The 23,042-nt window shown below is 38.1% G+C and overlaps 1 protein-coding gene across 6 annotated transcripts; it reads right to left on the bottom strand.

Moving 5' to 3' along the window:
* Nucleotides 1–12: 12 nt before the first annotated feature.
* cher (filamin-A) lies at nucleotides 13–21,168 on the bottom strand. 6 transcript variants are annotated; one of them, XM_069060594.1, is made up of 26 exons: nucleotides 19,764–19,789; nucleotides 19,280–19,713; nucleotides 15,915–16,059; nucleotides 15,732–15,861; nucleotides 15,476–15,681; nucleotides 15,369–15,383; nucleotides 14,813–15,192; nucleotides 13,607–14,759; nucleotides 13,311–13,552; nucleotides 12,684–13,250; nucleotides 12,165–12,506; nucleotides 11,939–12,111; nucleotides 11,261–11,704; nucleotides 11,045–11,212; nucleotides 10,860–10,990; nucleotides 10,668–10,803; nucleotides 5,574–5,724; nucleotides 3,861–4,846; nucleotides 3,701–3,809; nucleotides 3,434–3,598; nucleotides 3,144–3,383; nucleotides 1,968–2,161; nucleotides 1,469–1,694; nucleotides 1,196–1,411; nucleotides 929–1,141; nucleotides 13–489 (listed from the first exon to the last, which is right to left on the bottom strand). In XM_069060594.1, the coding sequence occupies exons 1-26, from the start codon at nucleotides 19,772–19,774 to the stop codon at nucleotides 305–307; spliced, it is 7,362 nt and encodes a 2,453-aa protein (XP_068916695.1). In that variant the 5' UTR covers nucleotides 19,775–19,789; the 3' UTR covers nucleotides 13–304. The 6 variants fall into 6 exon arrangements, with proteins under 6 accessions (XP_068916695.1, XP_068916696.1, XP_068916693.1 ...); XM_069060595.1 differs by lacking the exon at nucleotides 19,764–19,789 and adding an exon at nucleotides 21,017–21,168 and having other exon boundaries at nucleotides 929–1,411; XM_069060592.1 differs by having other exon boundaries at nucleotides 929–1,411.
* Nucleotides 21,169–23,042: the final 1,874 nt, after the last annotated feature.

Raw genomic sequence — 23,042 nt, 5'->3', positions numbered from 1 at the left:
TTAATCACAAACTCTTATTTATGCATAAATTTATTGTAGTAAAAGAACTTTAACTGAAAAAAAAATACCAGCAGTATGATAAAACAACTGTTGCATATAAGAAAATTACTATTTATGTTTTAAGAATAACTTACTACATATTGATAAAAATTATACTCGATATTAAAATAAGGCACTATATAGAGGAGTTTCATGAAAAAATTTTGAGGTAAAATATTTACAAAAAAACTAATTTCTTTGATGTTACTGAAGGTAATGACAAATCATTAATAGTACTTAAAATAGATTTTAACATCTAGAAAATTTAAACTTCCACTTTGAATGGAGAACCTGGAATATGATCGTCTCCCCATTTAACAATGACTATGTAATCTCCTCTTTCTCGTACAACGTAACTCACGGCGTACAGGTTGCGGCCTTGATGTTTAATGTAGACTTCTTCACAAGGTCCCTTCGGCCCGTGAACGCCAACGAACAATATGTTAGTACCTGGAAACCAATCGGTAAGTCATCAAGTTTTACTTCATGAAAAAATTTGGGAGTCTGCTTAGCCACAACCACAACAAACAAAAGTCAACTCGTACAACTGTCACATCTATTTTATTCCAGATTTTTCGTTGTACACTTTTCGGGTTAGATTGAATTCTAACCTGAACGTTTTTTTTTTAATTTTCAATTGTTCTAATGTGACAATTAAGACCAGAATTAACCTACGAATTAACTTCTGTTAATGACTCCCAAATTTATTTGACGCTACGCCACCACCTGAAAATATAAAATTGGAATCACAGTTTGTCAGATCAAAAATAACAAAAGACGTGCAAATTTGTCAATCGAAGACCACCTATTAATTGATTCTTATCTGATGATGTTTCACGGGGTGGATTAAAATTAACAATGATTCCAAGTGTGTCCGTGTATAACTAACCAGCATCTTGGCAGGAGACAGTGAATTGATTTTGTTTGCCTAAATAAGCCTTCTTCAAGCCTTGACCTTTGGAAGATACTTTCGACGCGTTACTCTTGAAATGAGGCAAGACAGTTCCTTTGGAGTTGGAAAGACCTTTTCCGACCTTTGCAGTTGTTTCTACCACCACCGAGGACGACTCTTGGCCACCGATGTCGGCGACTTTGGCATCACCTACAATTTTACCGTTAATAACTGACGCCAATCGCAAAACCCACCGCAATTCACCTGTGCTTGTAACTCTGAACGGCGAACCCACAATATGATTGTTGTTATATTTAATACTGATGTAGTAGTCCCCAGGGGCCAGTGGAGTGTACCTCACTTTATACCCCTCCTCGACTTCCGTGCAATCCATGGAGACCTTGCTCGGCCCGTCGATATTAACGGCCAAAGTACCAGCTCCAGCATTGACAGTATCGATAATGAAGTCAGTTTTAGCCCCTTAAAAGTTTTATTTAAGTGATTAATGAATTTGAGTCGAGTCACGTGTGCGACTACCAGTTTTGACATCAGCGAGTCCCGCACCGGCAGCGTGAACGGCAGCTGGGTCGGCAGTGTCTTTGCCCACCTTCACGCTGAAAGGTGAGCCGGGGATGTGTACTCCGTTGAACTTGGCGTGGATCTTGTGAATGCCATTTTCACGAGGCATGAAACGTACGGAGTATTCTTCCATGTCGATGATTTGAACGAAACAATCATCTTCGTGGCCAGAAGGACCGATGATCTGCAACGAGCAAATGCAAGGTGCGGTTTAGTTGACCAAGAGCAAAATCGCTACCGCATCCTGTGCAATAACTTACGAACCACCAGTTGTCAACGGTGCTATTGTGGAAATTCGTTCGCTCGGATTGTTTGTTTTGGGTTTTTGTTTATGTTTTTGTGTGAAACAGTCACACTTGTCGAGTTGGCATAAGGCACAACCGGCAGTTCGCAATGAAAAATAACGTGCAAAGTGTGTTTTGTTATTATTTCTTTTGTTCGGGTGAATAATGATTACCTTGGCGTCGAGGTTGCCCTTGGCACCATTTCTGCGTACAATGAATTGGGACGGTTTGTCCGCTTGAATGTAACCCTCGGGGAACTGTATCACCTCGAGCAAATGGGCATCTCCCACGGCCGGAGAAATGTAAACCTTGAAGGGTGAATCTGGCACATGCTCGTCGTTGAATTTCAATCCAATACGGTATTCACCTGTCACACAAAACCAACTGTTACCAATTCACCAATAAAAAAAACTCGATTGTGAGCACCTTCATTTTCAACAGACGAGGGTGGTGGGTTTAAATTTATCTCGTGGCACACTTTGTACATTTTTTTATTGTCACAACAATAAAAGAAACATTGACTCGTCGACGGGAACAGGCATATATTTGCAGACTACTTTAGTCATATGAAAAATATCTTACTAACTATTAAATATATGATTCAATCTTCTAAATTTAACTTTGAAAACTACCTTGAAGTTATTTTTTTGTCACAGCGTAACACACTTTGAAACATGCCACAAAATTTCGAGTTGGATCGTTGCCAAGTAAAAATAAACTCGGTAAATATATTTGTACAAATATAATGCACTCTTACTTCGTCGACTGCTCTTCCGCGATTTTTGCCAAATTTGCACAAAAACGCAAAATTCAATTTCACAACGTATCGAATTCAACGAACACGGGATTCCCGTAAAATGATCGCGATCGGGGGGCGGTTGTGCACACGAACGGACACTTCATTTGTCATGAGCTACCGAAGTGACTTAAATAATTTAACTGGACATATTTCAAAATAGGAAGTGCCCACAAACTTCATTCACATGATTGTTTGTCATTCTCCAAAAATACACCGCTCTCGCGCTGCCTGCCAAAATTTCGCCCAATCCATTTAAAAATGATTCTCACGTCGAAAGAGGCGAGGCGGCATAAATATTTATCAGGTCGTATATGCAACCAACAATACACTTCCCTCGTGTGGGGTTCCCAACGACCCGTGTAACCTTTTTGATACGTTGCGACATCTGTCGTCTGAACTGAGAAAGTGTGAAGATATTTGCGGTCGTTAAAAGACGGGCGAAAATAATACAAAAAGAACGAAGTTTCCGGTACCACCCACGCATTAAATTTGTGCCAATCTGGACGTGTACGAGATGATTTGTGTGAATATTCTAGATCTAAATACTCGCCTGGTTCGGAGACACGATATGAGACGTCGCACGAGCCGTCTTTACGATCGGTGAAGTTAATTTCGGCTTTACTGGGTCCTTCAACGGAAATGGCAAGTTGGCCGCTACCAGCTTCTCTGGTCCATACGTTGAACTCGTTGAGTTCGCCTTGCTCGCCGCGCTCTAACCCGGCCCCGCCGGCTTTGACCAGATGGGCGCCGTGGTCGCGGTACGGACCAACGGTGAATTGGAATGGAGAACCTTAAACCGACCTTTTACGACCGAAACTTCTCTCGATACGCTCAATTTACCAGGGATGTGGATGTCCTTGTACCTGACGGACACGGTGTGCACGCCCAACTCTTTCGGGACGAAGTGGACGGCGTACAGGCCATCTTGTACTTCGTTGATCACCGCGTCTTCGGTCACACCCCCGGGAGAGGTGACGGTCGCGCCCAGATCAAATGATGTGATTCCTGAACAAAATCACGATCAGCTCGTCCATTTCGTACGACGCGTCGAATCCGGTCTCTATTTTAATATCCAGATTCGACGCGGTTTCAATTTCCGCGACCTACCGGGCATTTTGAAGGTGAGCTTGCACTGGCTGCCCACTTCGGTGATCGGAACAGCTTCTCTTTGCCTTTGGATCTTTTCCCTCTGTCTGTTGGTGCCTTCGCCGGTCACCTACAACGCACCCTTCGCGTGAACCACCAAAACACAAAAAATTCTACCAACCTTGACCGTAAACGGAGATCCGTTAACATGATGATCGGCGAATTTTAAGTTGACGATGTAGTAACCAGGTTCGGTCGGTTTGTATGAGATATTCAAGGTGCCGTCGGTGTTGTCATTGCACTGGATCTCAGCCTTGCTGGGTCCTTCGATGGAGAGCGAAAGACCACCGAATCCGGCGTTTCTGGTGTCGACGTTGAACGTGTTCTGGACGTGAGTCTTGCCTTCCTTCAGAGCGTTACCGGAGACGTTAACCTTGCGTGCATCACCCACTTCTCTTTCGCAGACGTTGATTTTAAAGGGTGAATTGGTGATGTGGTTGCCCAATTTTTTAACGGAGACGACGTGCTCTCCGATTTCTCTGGGAGTGAACGAGATACCGATGTTGCCAGTTGGTAGCCGTTTAAGGAAGCACGGCTCTTCTAGGCCGCTCGGGGCCTGGATAGAGGCGTTCAGTGATCGAATATCGGCGTCGGAGATTTTTCCCGGTAGCGAGACTTCGCTGCAAGAACCCACCGAGATTTGGTTGCGTTTGCGGCCTTCCCCGGTGATCTTCGCGTTGAACGGCGACCCCTTGATGTGTTTGTCGCCGAATCGCACAGAGATCTTGTACTCGCCCGGAGCTGTCGGCAAGTAGGAAACGGAGACGGTACCGTCTTTGTTGTCGTGACAGCTGATCTCGGCCTTGCTGGGACCCTCCACGGCCATCGAAAGACCGCCAGCGCCGGCACCTTTCGTCGAGATGGTGAAATTGCTAGGTTCACCTGACACTCCATGAGTTAAACCGGGACCGTAGGCTGTTACATAACCGGAGCTGATGGAGTCGACGTGGATCTTGTAAGGAGAACCCTGGACGTGTTCCCCGTTGAATTTCACCGCTAACTCGTGAAGACCTTCCTCGCGGGGATCGTACCTGATGGAAACGGTACCGTCGTGGTTGTCTTCGATCACTGGTTTGTCCACGGTTCCACTAGGCATCTTGATCTCGGCTGCAATAAGAAACCCATCCAAAAACCGCACACAACTTACACCTTAACGCTACTAAAATACAAAGAGGACTTCGTCTTTACCTTGATGAGAGTAGACAGAAAAACAAGAGAGAAAAGTCAGTGGTGTAAAGTCCAGTCCAAAACCTCTACCACCGACGGGTAAAGAAGGTACGTTCCTGTAAACCACCGGAAATTCTTCGCGATCGATTTCTGAGTACGTAATAGTCTTGGGATGCTCGATATAAAGTGTGGAAAATTCCGGCCAAGTCGCGTCCGGTACTTTTGGAATATTTAACCACGAAAACATTTTTTTGATTGGCAATTTTTTATGTGACGCGACTCGCATGAATTTCGGCTGCAACTGCGCTCGGATTTGATTTTTGGGGTAGGATTCGAATTAATGAGCGTGCAGAGACAGCTGAGTGCAAGAAATAAATAAGGTGTTTAATATCTATCTAAAAATATCGAAAGATGTCGTGGCGTAAAAATTAGTTTGTAACGAAAAAGTTGTTAATGTGTGGCAAGACAGAATTCCAAATATTCCGAAAACATATCGGCTTACTTTGTTGTAACTTTCCATATAAATCATTAGAAAATGTGCATCCTCGTGTCGGAACGGTTGTCCTTATTTCGAGAGATGCCGACAAAATTCTACGTTTTATCGAAAATGCACGTTTTAAAATAGATTGGGGCTAATTAAGAATTTTGTGTAAATAAAATGTATTACCTGTGACGTGTCCTCCAGTACTAGGTAGTGGTATATTGTCGAAGTTTAGAGGTCTGAAGGTCTGCTTGGCCTGTGAGGATGTCTTCTTTACAACTGAATCGGTCTGTGAATGGCTTACGCTGGTTTTCTCCGATTTGCTCACTTCCTCAGCCTATAAAAGTAGAAATAAAGCATAAAATAATTAAAAGTGACGAGTCCAATTCTGACGTCCAAATCTTCAACGCAAGATTTATATTTTGTAACAGTGTCGTGTGATTCTTCATTTTACACGAACTGATGCAATTGCATATCTGCTGTGATTCCTACAAATTGGAAATTGGAACGACACATTTATGCCAAAACATCTCCCGGTTTTAATCGGCAGTGAACAGTTTCAATTCCTACGTGTTCTCGTGACCCATCAATTTGCATTCGCAATTCAGAATCTCTCTCGCTCACAAATAATTTCCAAAATTCTTTTTGATTACTCTAAACGTCGACTTGCAAAAAGCCATTTCATAAAATAATAAATAAAACGGTTGTATCTTCAATTGTGAAAAATTTCAACTTGTGTTATGTAATTCTTTATTCATTATGTTTACTCGGCGACAGCATGTTTCTGGCAAAAAAACCACAAACAATTTCTTCAGTTGAAAACAATTCATTCCCCTGATGATTTAAGTGTTTTGTTGCATTTATTTAAAGTTAATTGTTCGAAACTTGACCAGTACGTTCCACAACGACTGTACAATGTAATAATTGAACGGAGGTATCGCCAAAATATGTGAACTGGCAACTATCACAATGTTCTTCCATTGTCTGTTTTTAAATCGCTTTGTGCAACTGATCCTCGAGTAAACAAAATCTCGACTGCTAAAAAAAAATTAAACGTGTCGTATATTTTTCGAAATTTACATTAATTGTCATTTGGAAATACTTAAAGGATTATATTGTCGTGACCACCTGTTTTATATTAACATATTAATACTTGGGAGCTTAACTTGTTTTTTTACATCGATACTAAACGATTAAATTTAGTGCAAGACGAGCGAATCTTGCTTCGTAAAAAGTAATTAATAAGTTGCACATAAATGAATTTACTGCGGCTCGTAATTGCTCATTTACTTCGTTCTACATTTTCAGATCGCGATACACAATCACTCTATAAATAGGTAAATGTAATTAGCATTTCTAGCTTTAGTAAGTTGATTTGCAACAACGGCGCATACTTTAGCTTCGCGATATTATTAGCCATATAATGTCCAAACACAAACACGAGCCGTAATTAAACACAGATTTCAGAAACTATTAATTTAAAATAGAAGCGTGTATTTTCGGTTTTGCGACATTTTCGTACTCAGGGAAGATATTCGTCGATAAAGCCACGTTTCAATTTTCGTCAACTACTCCCTATCCATTTGATAGATTTAAAATAAATAATTTTACATGCAGGATGATTCTGAAGTACGTTTTTTAAAGAAAAACCGATAATTGGTGATGATGAGAAGAAGACATAGACAGACATTTTCTTATTAAAGTTTTTTCCTTTTCGAAATACAAATGATTGAAAATTTGGTCGAAATTGCTAGTACTCTGCTGAGTTAAAGACGATTACCTAATTATCTTGGTGGTTTAGCAACAACAATAATCAAAGGTAAAAGGTGCCCGTCAGTCACAAACTTTAATATTTACGTATGACATTACTCCTCTCGATCATTTCCATAGAAATATTTACAAAGCAGTGTGCACCTAGGACTTTTGTGGAGTTGATGTAACAATGGTTGCTAATGAAGTGAACAAATTCGGACAAATTTTCCCTATTCATAAGCGTCGAAAATACAAAGATATAGAGTAATTTCCATCCTTTTGATTTCAGCTCCAAAAGTCAATTAAGCAGAATTATTTTGTGTCAAGGATACTCCACTTTTTTTTTCCCAACTTATTTCAGAATCACCCTATATAAGATGGAGACAGACTGGTATTTTCGTTATCTGTATTTTCTGATCTGAATTTTAGCACAGTCGTAGACCTTCATGAGATGCATTTTTTTGAGATACTAAACAGGCAACTGCGATCTCGCGAATAGGACCAATTTTCCATATTTTGCTTCATATTTCATGCAAATTTAAACAAATATTCAAACACAAACTACGAGTAATTTTTGAAACAATGAACCACGGAAAATAACTAAAAAATCAAGATCAAAAAATCAAAATTGGTATCTGAACAACTTTTTCTGATAACTTCTTCCAACGCAAAGCAAAATATCGCGAATTGATCCTATTCATGAGATCGTACCTAATATGTAGTTAGCTGAGTTTACAACTTACAACCACATCAAGTTCTACGAGTGTACAAAAAAATCAGATCTCTACACCTACTGATAACGGAAAAAAATATAAATTGATATTGAAAAGAAGTCGTTAGTCTTACACTTTAAAATCGTGTAAGTTTCTGGCATCCGTGAGTTTGAAAAATAAGAAAAATAAATGAATCGAGACGCGTGACTGATTTCATCAATCAATCAAGTTTTTTACTTCGAATAACTTGACGACAGTCGTGTAACATTATGTAAAACACATAAAATTACGGCGCTTTATAATTGTATATATGTAGGTGAGTTTAGATAAAAAGAATATCCAAGTGCTATTTATTAGTGCTCCACCTGCCCGCCATATCTCAGTCAGATTGTCGTCGTACAATTTTAGTGGCACGGCAGAAATTTTTGTTTCGTTGGCTCCAATTTCGTGTGATTTTTTTTCAAACGCTCCTATTAATTGCTCCGAAGTAATTAATCATTTATACAGAAAAAATTACAAGCATGCTTTGCACAAATTAATTGACCAATTCATCACTGCCTTTTTAACTAGTTGTTTCGAAATTATTTTAGGAACAGGAACTCGTATTTTATTGGAATAGTTTTAACATCCGAAGAAGTCCAAATGTAAAATTAGATTTAGGGTAATAAGCTAAAAATATAATTTTATTCGTATGTATTTTCTAAAATATTAACGGATCTGTTTTATTGTGAGCATTATTATATAAACACTGTCTCAGTTTTTAAATTCAACGTATAAAAATTCCTTTAAGCATAGCAGTTGGCATTTTAGCACAAATTACCTATCAGAATACTGTAAACACAGAATTATTCTGACTTCACAAACGACGCAGATTTTGTGCAATGTATTGTGAAAAAATGAAAAAGTGTTTTCAATGTATCAAATCTGAATTTGAGAGGTCAACGAATTAGGGGCACATAAACTGGCAGCTATATATAAAAAAAAAACATAATCATATATTAGTCGTTGACACTTGGACAAATCACGACATGGAAAAAATGACAAAATATTCTCGATTGTACTAAAGACTTCTCCTTATTTTTTTTATTAATAGAAACTATGTATAATTTGAGCAAATCACAAATAACAAAACTGGAATAAACGACAGTTGCTGGAACGTCTGGAAATGCAGCTATTAACGAGCTATTTTGAGGAAGCTTTATTTTCTTTTAGAAGAAAATTGAAAATTTTTATTAAACATGTGTTGTAAAAATATTTATTTGGCCGGCAAATTGAATTTAGGAACATATCTGAACAGATATGTGACGATGGTGGGTAATAGTTGCAAGCAATTGAATACATCTAATAATTTCGAAAAAAAATTGTTTGATTAAATTAGTTATTGAATAAATTTGATTTTCTTTTAATCGAAAATTGCAGTAGGCGTTTTAAATGGTTATGCATGAAAATAAAAATGCGGAAGGACATACCTTCTTCGGCAACCACGGTACAGATGCGTTCACAAGACTGAAGACAATTAAATTACATGCATATAGAAATTCAAAATCTGGTGGGTGCTCTCTCAAGAGATCGGCTATTTTCGATTGTCTCCGCCAATATAAATTTAATCAAAAATTGGTAATATGAGACAATGGACGACAGTTCTTGCGACACGTTTTGTTCTTAAAATGACGCAACTGTACAAGACACTCGAACAAATGGGACGGTAACAGTTACCCCGATTACGTAAATATTAATCTATTGTCATAAAATGTGAAATAAATTTAATTTCTAGGAATAAAGTAGGGGGTGGGGCGATGGTCCCGACGCTTATTGGTGGGGGGAATTATGACGATAGAATTGTCCACACCAAGATATACCGGCAGCCAAAAATTCAAGATATTTCAGATGATAAGCTATAATAAAAGTTCACCAGATCAAAAACAATCTCGAATTCGATAATAAGTTCAAAAAATGTTTGCAAAAAAAAAACTGTTTCAAATGTGAATGCGCCACTAAAAATTAATAATTTTCTGAAGGAACACATTAAATGATGCTGAGAATATATTTGGATGCCAAAATAATTGGAAGCTCAATGAATTTTAAGTTAAAATTACAATTTTTTTATTTTTAATTCGTTCCAACCATAAATAGGGTCACTAATAAAAATTACAGAAGTCTCCAAATTGTCACTATTATTACTTCCCGACTAAAAATATGTAGTCAAAGAAGTTGTTTATTTACATCGTCTAAGTTAAATAAAAATCTATTAACAAAATTAGATCGTTATAGCCGGTTATTTTTAAACTGGCGCTTCCAATTAATAAAAGTAGGTACCCTCGGCCGTCGACAATTAAGTAGGACTTCACATAAAATTTGTACTGAATGGCGCATCTAGTCCTGTGTCCGGTCAATATTATACATACAGTAAAGTCAAATTTAGCAAAGTGAACCTTGAAACCGTTCGTGAATGCGCAATTAAAATTTGTAACAATTCGGAAACGATTGTCAAATGAATAAGATCGAAAAGTAGCAAAAATAATTATTTTCGATTCGCACGACCAAGTTCCGAAGCAGTTATGATTCATAAACATGAGAAGGCACAAGTCACATCTCTAGACACATGTGCATGTAAAATTTTGATAGTCGGATCTTTCTCTCGTGTGTGTGGTCCAAAAATAAATTTGTATTTTTAAAGAAGTGTCAAACTGAAACTCGTACTATTAGAGCTGCGCTCTTAAGCGTTCCGAAAACATTCTATTAATATATAATTCAAACAACGTTAGTCGAATCAAAGTAAACGGGTAAATATTTGAATTGATGTCTGTTAACTCACCGTAAATGTGTAGAAGCCACCAGGAATCGGTTGACCACCGAATTTGATATTGATGGTGTAGTCGTCTGCATCTTTTACGCTGTAGTAAATGTTGACGGTCCCGTCGCCGTTATCCACTATGTTGATGTCCAAATCGCTGGAACAACAAAAAATATATAACGTGGCGAAATCTCCATTCACCAAGACTTCTACCTTCCACTGGTCGACCTAATTCTACAAGTCACAGCTCCTGTGCCTGCATTTTCGGTATTAACAGTAATGCAGTAGGATTCTCCGCTAAAAAGAGTTCTTTCTAATCCTTCGGTGATCTTGCATTTTTCCGCCTAGATAATACAATAAAATTGAAAACAATCTCGAACAAACTCACTCGAACTTACATTCCCAATGGCATAAGCTTGCACCGGGATTGGCGTCTCCGTCACTTCTTTGCCATCGTATTTGACGTCGATTTTATATCTACCACAATCGTCAGGAACGTAAGTAGCACTGTACGTCCCGTCTCCATTATCGCTGATTTTAACCGGACGTGGGTTACCATCGGGACCCTACAACCAAATTGCCAACTCCCATCTCACCACAATCAAATCTCATACCAAAATCTTGACGTCTAGGTCCCCGAAACCGGCTTCTCTTGTGTCGATTTTGATCGTCGTGGGGATCGACGCTGGTACTCCATTCTCGTCGATGCTGGGTCCGCTCAGTTTCACTCTTTCGGGATCAACTTTCGGCCTCACTTTAATCGGGAAGGGACTGTTCGGGATGTCTTTGCCGTTGTAAGTTATTTGAGCTTTAAGATTAGCGCCTTCGTTTGGAGGTACATAGGAAACTTCGAAAGTGCCGTCGTCGTTGTTCTTAACTTCCGGTCTTCTCGGCAGGGGCTTCTGGTCGGAAGTTATGTTGACGGCGACGGGAGCCGGGCCTACCTTCGACGCGTCAATGGTAAACTTGGTCGGGATGCCTGACCTGCAATTGGAAGGCTCCAACCCAGGCCCGTAAGCTCGCACAAGTTTTTCGTCGACGTCCGGCACGACTTGAACCTTGAACGTACTCGTTTAAAACACTCCGTGAGGAACAACTTGTAAACCCGTACGGTGATAGATTGTACGTTTTTAAATTCTAGTTCCAAAACATAAAGCAGTGAAAAATACTAAACTCTCCATCTCAATTGTTTCACGTTATGTAGAAAACCGTTGCATTCCTGCAGATTAATTCCCGCCATACTGTCTTCTGTCAAAAAACGTACAATCTATCAGAGTACGGAGTTTACCTACTTTGAATGGTGAGCCTGAAATGTGTTGATCGGCGAATTTGATCGCCACATCGTACTCTCCTGGTTCTGTTGGTATGTACTCGACTGAGCACGAACCGTCTCTGTTGTCCTTGCACGTCATTTTGGCCTCTGATGGACCCTCAATCGCGAGAGAAAGACCACCAGTTCCGGCACCTTCAACATCACCAATAAAAATCGTTTCTCTTAAAACTCCCGGACCATCTCACCTTTCGTTTCCACCGTAAACACGTTCGATTTGTTCAAATACCCTTGTTCCAATCCGGGACCGTACGCTATACATTTTTTGGCATCGCAGCCTCTTCTTACGTTAACAATGAACGGCGATCCTGGGACCGGCACGTTATCGTAAAATATGTCGATAGTGTGTCTACCTTCTTCAAAAGGTGTGTAACTGACTTTGTAAGTACCGTCCAACAAAGGGGTGATTAAGTTCTCAGTCTGAGCCCCCGATGGATTTGTGATCGTGCAAGTAACTATGCCGTCATCGGCAGCTTTTGGAATACCTCTAGTATCAACTAGGAAATCAGTTGGTGAGTCAACAAAAACCCCTGAAAACAAACAATCGTGTCACTGTTGGATAAAGACGCTCCTGTCAGCATGCAAAAACAAAATGCGATTAATATAGTTAAATGGAAACAAATAACAAAAAAACAATAGTGGGCAGCTTAGTTATTAGGTCAGCGGATATTTCTACGGTGTAACCATTCAAACGCACACCATTTTACCGTGTAATTGTATTCCGCTTCCGGACACTTTAATTTTGTTCATGTCGACTTCTGGGACAATGATCGCTTGAAATGGACTACCCGGAATATGCTGGTCGTTAAAAGTTATATTAATTCCGTAATCACCGATTTCTGTAGGCAAATAGGCAACAGAACAGGTCCCATCGCCGTTGTCTCTACAGTTAATGGCAGCTTCGCAGGGTCCTTCAACTGTAACGCCTAAACCACCTTGACCTGCTCCTCTAGTATCTATCATGAATTCGGCCGGCCTGTTTACAACTCCTCTGTGTAGGCCAGGACCGGAAGCTTTTACTTTCAAAGGATCGCTGCCTGTCAGACATGTGAGTCTGAAGGGTCTGTGAGAAATGGGTTCGCCACCGAAAGATATGCCGAGTAAATACTCCCCCAGCTGAGTCGGGGTGAAGTTAACTAAGTAGCCCTCGTGAGTAGGGATAACGTGAGCTTTGACTTTACTTCCAGAAGGGCTAGTTATTGAAATTGCGAATTCTGCTTTACCTGCATCTTGCGTGATTACACGGAACTGTTGCAAACTATTCACAGGAGCCGCTATATTCATCAACATAGTTAGAGAAGAAAGGAGAGAGACGAAAGACGATTTTTACTTACTCGGTTCCAAGCCGTCAACTTTTATTTTCGACACGTCAACGTTAGGGTGCACTTTAAACTTCAAAGGAGTAGTGGGTACTCTGACGCCGCCATAATGTAGAGTTACTGTATGAATTCCCGTGAAATGAGTTTCGTAGTCTACTGTATACGTTCTGTCGCCGTTGTCTGTTAACTTAACAGGAATTTCCTGTCGAGTCTCTTCATTCACTAGATGCACATCCAAATCAGCGTCGCCGGCTTCCCTGTGAGAACAATGCGATAAGTAAAGTCAAAAGAACAATCGATCATATATATACCTTGCGTCAATATTGAAATGAGTGTGAGTGTTGGCTTTGACTCCATCCTGCACTCCCGGTCCAAAACAGTGAACTTTCGAGGGGTCCACTGGCTCGCCCACGTAAACTCTAAAAGGTGAATTCTTCGTGGCAACTCCTCCATAATTGACTTGTACTGTATGTCGGTTTCCCTCGTGGGGTACATAAACAGCTTCGATTGTTCCGTCTGGTTTTTCCGTCAGTTTGACATCTACGAGTTTGCAATTGGCGTCAACGACTCTGACGTCGAGAGGTGCCGATCCTGCTTTTTTGGTGTCTACGGTGAACTTAGCTGGGACATCTTTTTGAACTCCCGAAGGTTCGACTCCCGGTCCGTAAACTTCGACTTTCTCGGGGAAGTAGTCGGTGTTTGGTAAAACTTGAGCAATGTGAGGGCTTCTCGGAATGTCTTCGTTGTCGCACAAAATATGAACAGCGTACTCCCCGTGGGCTGTCGGATAATATCTTACGTCAGCTGAGCCGTCGCCGTTGTCGTGGCACTCGATCTTTGCCTGGGAGGGTCCTTGGATGCTGAACCCTAGTGCTCCAGTTTCGCCGTTGGTTTCGACAGTGAACAAAGCTGGATAACCCACGACGCCGCCGACCAACCCGGGTCCGTAAGCGCGAATCAGCGTTTCTTTGTAAGGGCCGACGTTGACTTCGAAGGGCGACTTGTAGATCTCCTGGCCGGCAAAAGTTATCATCACCACGTATCTGCCCTCTTTCATCGGATGATACACCGCGTGGTAAGTAGTTCCGTCGATTTTTGTGATCTTGCAGGGCTCTTTGATCCCTCCAGGTCCTATGATCTGGACGTCTGGATAGCCTTCGCCGGCACCTTCTGTGAATATTTTGAAATCGGCGTCGTCTTTCACTCTTACTCCCGCAGGTTGGAGGCCTCGACCGCTTGCTCTCACTTTCTTCGCATCAGAAACAGGAGAAACTCTCACGCCGTACGGGCTTTTTGGAATGGGTTGTCCGGCAAAGAAAATATTAACGGAATGTAAACCGACAGTTGGCGATAAATAATCGCAACGCCAGATATCTTGAGTTGTCTGACGTACTGTGACGGGGACGGAGTTTTTATTCCCCGAAGGGTCCAAAATGATAACTTCAGGGACGCCTTTGCCTGCATCTAAAATTAATCACCTATATAACATCAGATCGATACGATTCTAATAAACGTACTTTTTGTCGAAATGTCGAAATAAGTTGATCTGTTAATGCAAACCCCATCGGGTTGTAATCCAGGACCAGCCGCTGTGACCTTCGATGGATCTCCTGCGTGACCTTCTACTTTGACCGTGTACGGACTTTTCGGGACTTCTCGTCCAGCAAATCTAACAGTTATCTTGTGATTTCCTTCCGATTGAGGCGTGTAAGCGACTGAATACGTCAAATTTCTGTCGTTGTTAAATCTAACTTCGACAGGTTCTTTCTGTCCTCTGGGATTTTCTACGATCACGTCAACTTGGCCTTTACCAGCTGAAAACGTTTCAACTGTAAAATTTGCAGGAGCTCCCACAACTGGTCCAGAAGGTTCAATTCCGGGACCGTACACCCTTACTCTGAAAAAAAATCCACATGTAAAACAAATCACAATGAAAACCTGGCGGATTTGAAAAGATTACAAACAGCGATAACACACGAAATTAATTCGAAATATGTTAGTTATCTATTCTGAAATAAGAAAACCAATCTTGTGGATTAATGCGTTAATGATTTCGCTCGTTTCTAAACTTACCTAGGAGGGGGGAGTCTACATTTAAAACAAAGAAAATTAATTAATAACAATATATACAGCTCCGATATTTTTTCCACTGCTAGTCTAATCTGTAGAACAATACTTACTTGTTGGGACTAGTTCTTGGTCGCAGTGGTGCTCCTTGTTTCAGTTTAGCATTAGGAAATTGCGATAAGTACGTCATCATGGATTGTTCGTCAACATTTGGATTAACTATTTCTTCTGGTTTAATTAACTGAGGGACATTAAGCCAATCGTCTGCTAATCCCATTGCTTCAGAAGCATTCTCGACGGAGTCTTTCGGATCCCAATCCTAATGCAGTTCTTTTAATTAACTATATAAACTGTACAGATCATAATTACCGGCCAATCAGGACAAAGACCTGGGGCTACGGCGTCGACCAAAGCTCCAACAGCTTTACCGTCATTCCAGTCGGTTGTAAAATTATGTATCGGCAAGTCTGGCAATTTTGTTTGAATCCAATTCATCAGCCTGAAATTTTGACAAGCTGAGTATCGTAAATAAGTTAAGATGTGAAGATGTACCTTTGTTTTGGAGTGGGTTCGGTGCCACCGTTGTTCATATCGTCTTCGCCCTCCCACATGGGCAAAGATATAGAATAGTGCAAAATTAAAGTCCATATCAAACCTAATATTAATTTTAATTTACAATCTACTATGTGACTTGAATCTGAAACAGAAAACGAATAAATAGTGGATGGAAGTTGGCTAGAAGAGTAGAGAACAATAAGAGGAGATTGTTTTAGCGGTGAATAACCATTACGTTGTAGAAAGTCGAGAAATGCGATTCAATTTATGCATTTGGGCTGCATTTGATTTAGTTGTGTCAACTAATTATATATTAAGTTTAAAAGAGTGCCGTCTGTTTCACGGGGAAAAATCGCAAAACGTCTAAATTTAGAGATTTGTTTATTCTATTCGAGAGACATATAGAGAAATGTAGAATGGTGTAACTGGGTCTATATAGACGGCCAAGGAGAACAATTGTGTAGAAGAGAGATCGCAATTATTTCCATATATGAAAGAGCGTTTATGTAGCAGACGACTGGTCCGGCTCGAGGAGTAACCGACTTGGATTCAAAGAAATCTTACGTAACATTGGTTTCAATGTCATTTTTATAGACGTCTTATCAATGTGTCACTGATGTCAATAACTTCTAACGATGTTCAATTAATCGATGCACATTGATCGTCTGCAATTTTGTAATTCAAAAAAAAAGAAATGGGAGCGGGTATTAGAAAATCAAATCACGTAGGTACGTGTAGCACTGCAACTGCATTTTTTCGTGATTTATATTAGCGAATATTTTTGATTTTTTTTTAATGGACCACAGCGAACGAATGAGACTATAAACAAAAAGAGATAAAGTATTACAAGGTCGATGGCGTCAGCCTCCGAATAAAAATAATGTAATATAAGGTGTTATGTCCAGCATTCGACGAAAGTTTGATGCATTTTGAAAATTATCTCATTCTGGGATGTGACTCGAGGCGACTAATATGGATTAAGCAAAGCATGATGTCACCTTTATAAATACGCTTTTACAAATCGTCAAAGAACATACACACTGACTTTCTTGGAATTCGTAGGAAATATTTTAGTCATGAATTTGTCATGAGAACACCTTTGGTATTTTTGTATTCATCAAATATCACACCGGAGGAATTAATTATGTCATGTTCGATACTTTTGCAAAACTATTACGTTACTATTATAGTTTTATCGAAAAAGGAAAACGATAACAACATCAACTACAACTTCCTTCAAGAGTTTCAAACGGAGTATCAATTGAAAGTAGGGTATTGAACAATTAACAGGAAATTCTTTCATTGTCCGTCAGTTTTAATCTTAACTTTGATAAAAACAAAATCGTGTTTTAACAGTTACATTTCTGTGCAATAAACAAACCAATTTTATTTTTATTGTTATTTGCACACAACTCAACCAAAGATCTTAAAGTGCTTTCAATTCAAAACGAAATTTTTTTGACTTTTAACTATTTTGTACGTATTTAGGTAGGTATGTACTTGAAATTATTTTCGATATTTTTGGATAAAAATGTCACAAAATACATACTATCAGCGATCAGTTTGACAAGGACAAGAGGTCTACTAAGATAAAAACCAGCAATTTCACCATACATAATTAAAAGTGTACTTTATTAAATTAAAAAATGTTCACTTAAATTCATGTCTGTTACAATTTACTCTTATACTCGGACAATTCCCGTGTTTTTAGTCGTCGTATATGTTAACTGTAAATAAAATATTTGCAAAAAAAAACAGTTTCCTTTCCCCTAGTGACGTAATTTTTGCAAAAATCATTTCTTATTTATATATGATAAAACACTCAATTTTGTGGAAACTGACACGATCTACAAGTGGGTTTCAAATAGTTAACACTACGTTATTCGAGGATGCCTAACCTTTTGAATCACGACGAGTAAATATTGATTGAAAAACATTACATTTCTTATCAGTAACAGAAATTTGATTTCAACTGTGGGATGCATCAAATTCGTTAACGATACAAATTTTTGCCGAGTCCAAGGTCCCTCACGGGACCAATCAAAAACATTTTTACTGCATTTTTAACTAGGCTAATTAAGAATGACGTCATCAGGTACAATTTTTACGTTACGTAACCCACCTGATTCACACAAAACGCAGCATCAAATGTATATATAGAAAATTACATATAATTATGTAGTCATATTTCTTTGGACGGTTTTTGACTGTTCGGAAGCGTGAAGGTTTAATTTTTATTTTTTTTTGAGAGAAAAGTTTGCAGTTGAACGAGAGGTGGGGGGAGAAAAAAAATGCGTCTGTCGTGTGCAAGAATGCGCTCGCATAATTATGACAATTTAAGAATCGAGACCGAGATCCGGACTAATTGAAACAAAACAAGACAATAAAAAATCTCGTGTTATCAAGGAATTTCTCAAAATGAGGAGACTGTTGCAAACAATGAGAATAATATTTTTATCCCAGTTAATGAAGGCAAACATCACGCGTGTACGTCAGTTATTGTATCTAGTGCACTATTTTATCACACTATTATTGCAGGCTCGATGAATTTATTCAATGTTGGGAACGAGAGATTGATCCCGTTTGACCTCTTGGCACTTAATAAAATTCAAATTCTCACATTAAACCACTCTGCTCGATCAAAGAAAACAATGATTTTTAACAGACCTTATCACGGAATAATAAACCCGATTCGATTCTAACAGAAATCGGTTGGAATAGAGCTGCGGAAGAGGTTGAAAACGAGTTTAGAAATTGTCGTTTTTTGGCCTTGAACGTCCGTTTATTGTTTAGAATTGAACGAATGCTATAAAAATGGTTGATACTCCATTGCCGATTCGTTTTATTTATAAATATGACACCTGAATTTGAATTGTTTGCAATTTTCTAACTGTGAATTGTACAAAACCCCGACAAGACCGAAATCATCAAAAATAGATGACGATCGGCATTTTTGTTGTGCTAATGTTCAAATTAATTTGCAGTCTTTTAAAATGTTTATGATGATGTTGAACTTTATTTTTAGCACATTACATTTAGTCGGTAAATTTCAACTAGTCACATTCGAGATAAGAAGCAAGCAAATAATTGATTAGGAGGTAAATGATCGGTTCTTGAGCAAATACGTTTACGGATTACAGAAATCGTTTTGGCGGGAAAAAGCGTGCCATTGCGTGATTTCCAAATATCCGGTTTTCGATAGTAGGTTTTTAGATTTCCTGCCGCGGCGTTTTCCGGAATTTTGAGGTTTCTTTGCGGGCAACGCGAAAAGAAAAAGAGGCGAAATCGCGGTATGTGGTCGGCCGGAGGGTCGCAGGAATTCGAGAAAGAAGCGGAGTAGAGCAGGGCCGGTGTCCACTCACCGATATTAACAATTCTAATTCCCTCGTCGTCTTGTAGGAATTTGAGGGCCACCGAAACGTTTTCTAGTTTTTGCGAGCGAAACGAGGGCTTCTTGTTGTGTTTTGGCAGACGTTTTCCTGCTAGGACTTCGATCAGGGTGATTAATCTTAATCCGTCACTTAGGTCAGTCTCCAAGTTTCCTATGTGCTTTTCCACAGTCTTCAGATGCTCGTTAGCCCATCTCGTGAAGGTGTTTTGTTGTATTTTCTTCCACTGTGCGTCCTCCGCTAACTCGCGCTCGGTCGTCACCATTTCGTCCTCGTCATTAAACTCACAATAATCTACATCGCGCTGCATACAAGCCTCGACCGGTTGGAAGCCGCTTTGGTAGGGAAACTCCGCCATTCTCGAGCGACTCTTGTGGTCAATTCCGATCAGTTCACCTATGACCCCTCTGAAACAACAACCGATATTCAAGAGTCTCTCTGCCGATTCAAGAAATACCCATTGATCATTTTTCTCGTTCAAATTTTAAGAGATTTGTTTTAAACAAACGTCCAAGCAAAATTTAACTACATATTGTAAGAAACACACGTTCTCCATCCATCTCGGTAAAATTATTCGCTTCCACGTTTATATTTATAGACAAACAATAAATGGTGTATCAAGCAATGACAGCTGGATATCATTATTCACAAAAATTATTAAAAGCATTAATATCTGTAATTTTGCCAAATTGAAATTGCCATCACCGAGATGATTTTCTTCGGTAGATCATCTAACTTATGTGTGGGCAGTATTTACGAATAATACTCGTACTCGTTTGAATCACGTTTTGTCATTTCATTTCTCCGAAAAGGACAATTTCACGCTCAAATATTAATTCATCATATTTCTCGGACTCTTAAAAATTCTGTTGTTCAAAATTTTTCAAACAATTTTTTGCAAGTTAAATTTAAAAATAAATTCCCATTTTACAAAAAATCTCTTTTGCCCAGTTTTTTACATAGCTTTTAAAAGAGATTTTTAAGACAGTGTCAATTTAATAAATTTCATTTGTCCGATTTGTTCATTGACATAATTAAAACGCTTCTCCTGTATACAGTCTATTTATATCGAACTTGTCCTGTATTTGAATGCCATCCAATTATTTTTCTTTATATAAATAAACAAATTATCAAGGCCAAATCGAACAATTCAACTGTAAAGGGATTAAGAAGATAAGATGAAGGATCTCGTATAATTGGTTGCCTAACCGAAAACACCTCAAAAATAATAATTTACAGAAAAATTCGGTTTCCTTAAATTCAATTAATTAATTGATTGATTAATTTCGCGAATGTGATAATTTTGTTTCACGATATTTATGTTGCAAAATAAAACAATTTTTTCCAATACGTGTTTTTTTTTATTATAAGAAAATAAAATAACGCATGTTTGCTAATTTGTTTATTGAATTTAATAAAGCAGAAATAAATATTTACGAAGGCACATAATGAAGTAACACTAAAATTGTATGATAAACGTTTGTGTATTATAAATAAGTTCAGAATACGTAAGTTTGAAAATAAATAGATTTTTTTTTGAATATATTTTGCAGTTGTTAAATTTTCGTATGCAAAAAAAAAATCTAACAAATACGACGAAAATTCTATATTTAAATTCGACCGTAAAAACAAATAGCCATCAATTATGAAGTGACATTAACAATTCAATTTTTGCAAATATATAGGGGGGTGAAAATAAAATGCACTTACTTTATTTATTACCGATAATATTTAGAGAGTCCTCCGTAAAATCATTGCACTTTTATAACACTTTCGATGTAGTGGAAAGACTGAACACGACTCGAACTAAAGATATGTGTGAAACTAAGAATAGAACTCCGTCCATGAGTTTGGTTGTTTATAGATTGTCTTCAAACTTAACCCCACTTTTTTTTCAGTATTCAGCTCCATATTTTGTGTCACATGTCAAATTTTGTTAAATTTATATGAGTGTCCGACTTTCCTTACCTTAGATACTCTATCAGTATATTCTAGGAGCTTGAAATGGCCCACGCGATTAGTTTAAAATACCGATAACGACACTTAAAATTCTTCGAGCGTATTTCCATAAAAACATCAACAACATCGACTTTTTGTATCTTCTTTTTTTGTTAATCTATTATTTTTGTTTTGTTGATGAGCGTCACTGTTCAAAACGTCTGCCTCAAAACCTTTGTTCAAGAAGAACTCTTTGCTTTCGTTATTTTCATTTATGAAACCATCAAAAGTTGCGTGTTGTAATTAAACTATATTTGTCTATATTGTGAGTAATGTGACCTGAAAACTAAGCTTCAGCACCTTATATGGAAGTATTACGCGAGAATTTACATTCTATCTTGAATCTCACAATTACTTCAAACAACATATGTTGTTTTTTTTATTTTTGAGACCACATCTCCACAAACAACACCATCACACAAGCGTTGTCCCCATTATTTGTTTTCAAATCATATTAATTATGTGGTCATAATAATCAATAAGATTTTTTTTTCTTAAGGTATTCCACATTTACGTCCAATTATTTAAAACGGCAGAACTGGGACGCCACTGAAACGTCACATTTGAAAGAATTTTTTACCATAATATGTATATTAAACAACACAAAAGAGAATCTCGCTTCCTATTATTCTTAATTAATGTACAAATACTTACGGAATGTAGATTCGAAAGAAAAAATATCAGTCTTTATCTGTTGCGGTTTACTAAAAATAATTTTCTTCCATCATCAACGGAAGTTCATGCATGACAATGTTACGTAAAATTTATACAAAATAATAAAGTAAGGTATGTTCTTGTTCAAAAGAATAAATAAAATATTTCAGTAGATACTTGAAAAGGTCATATTTTATTGTAACTCTCAAAGTGTTAAAGTTCCTGTCGAATATTCAAAATACCACGTGATAAAAAAAATGGCGTCAAAGTTACCTGTGAAAAATAAATCTCAGCGTTTTAGCAATTTCCAGGTAAATACCTGATTTTAAACAACTGTCAAGTGGGCATCCATAGATTTCAAGTGTTGTCTAAAGTAAAAACCATATTGTGAAAATTGTAAAACACGCACTATTAGGTACTACATATTTAATGTTTCATAAAATATTAATAATAAGATTCTGGCCAGACACTGTCTTTTGTTTTTCATAGGTAACTTTAATATTAATAAAGAGGTAGCATTTGCTTTTGCTAGCAATTTTTCTAGCCTTTGCTCGCATATGCTATGCTTTTGTTTATATGTGTGCTAGCAAAGGCTAGAAAAATTGCTAGCAAAAGCAAATGCTACCTCTTTATTAATATGAGCCATTGTATAATTAAATCGCCAAAGTTATTGAACGATGTTTTCTGATATTTATATTTTGACTTAATACAGTGAGGGGCAAAAGTATGGAATAAATTCATAAAAAAATAACCAAAATTAAAAAAAAAATCTTTTGATGGGTCAATTTTAGTTTATAAAAATACATATTTTAATACCAAATCAAGTAAATAAATCAAACAGTCAAATGGTACTGTCAATTTCATTCGTATGTGTTATTTGTTTTACAAAACGTTTTCGAAAATGGCTCATTTAACAGAAACACAACGTATAGAAATTTTAATTTTGATTGGGTCCCGCACCCAATCAAAATAAAACTAGATAAAACTTAAACAGGAGGAATTTCTTCATAGACTTGCTTATTGTCAACAAACTGAGGGATTCGACCATAATTTTAGGTACTTAGTAACACAGTTTTTGACATGT

The sequence above is a fragment of the Tenebrio molitor genome, chromosome X (assembly GCF_963966145.1).
Source record: "Tenebrio molitor chromosome X, icTenMoli1.1, whole genome shotgun sequence".
NCBI classification, from domain to species: domain Eukaryota; kingdom Metazoa; phylum Arthropoda; class Insecta; order Coleoptera; family Tenebrionidae; genus Tenebrio; species Tenebrio molitor.
Note: the sequence above shows the minus strand (reverse complement) of the source record. Positions and strands in the feature narration are given on the sequence as shown.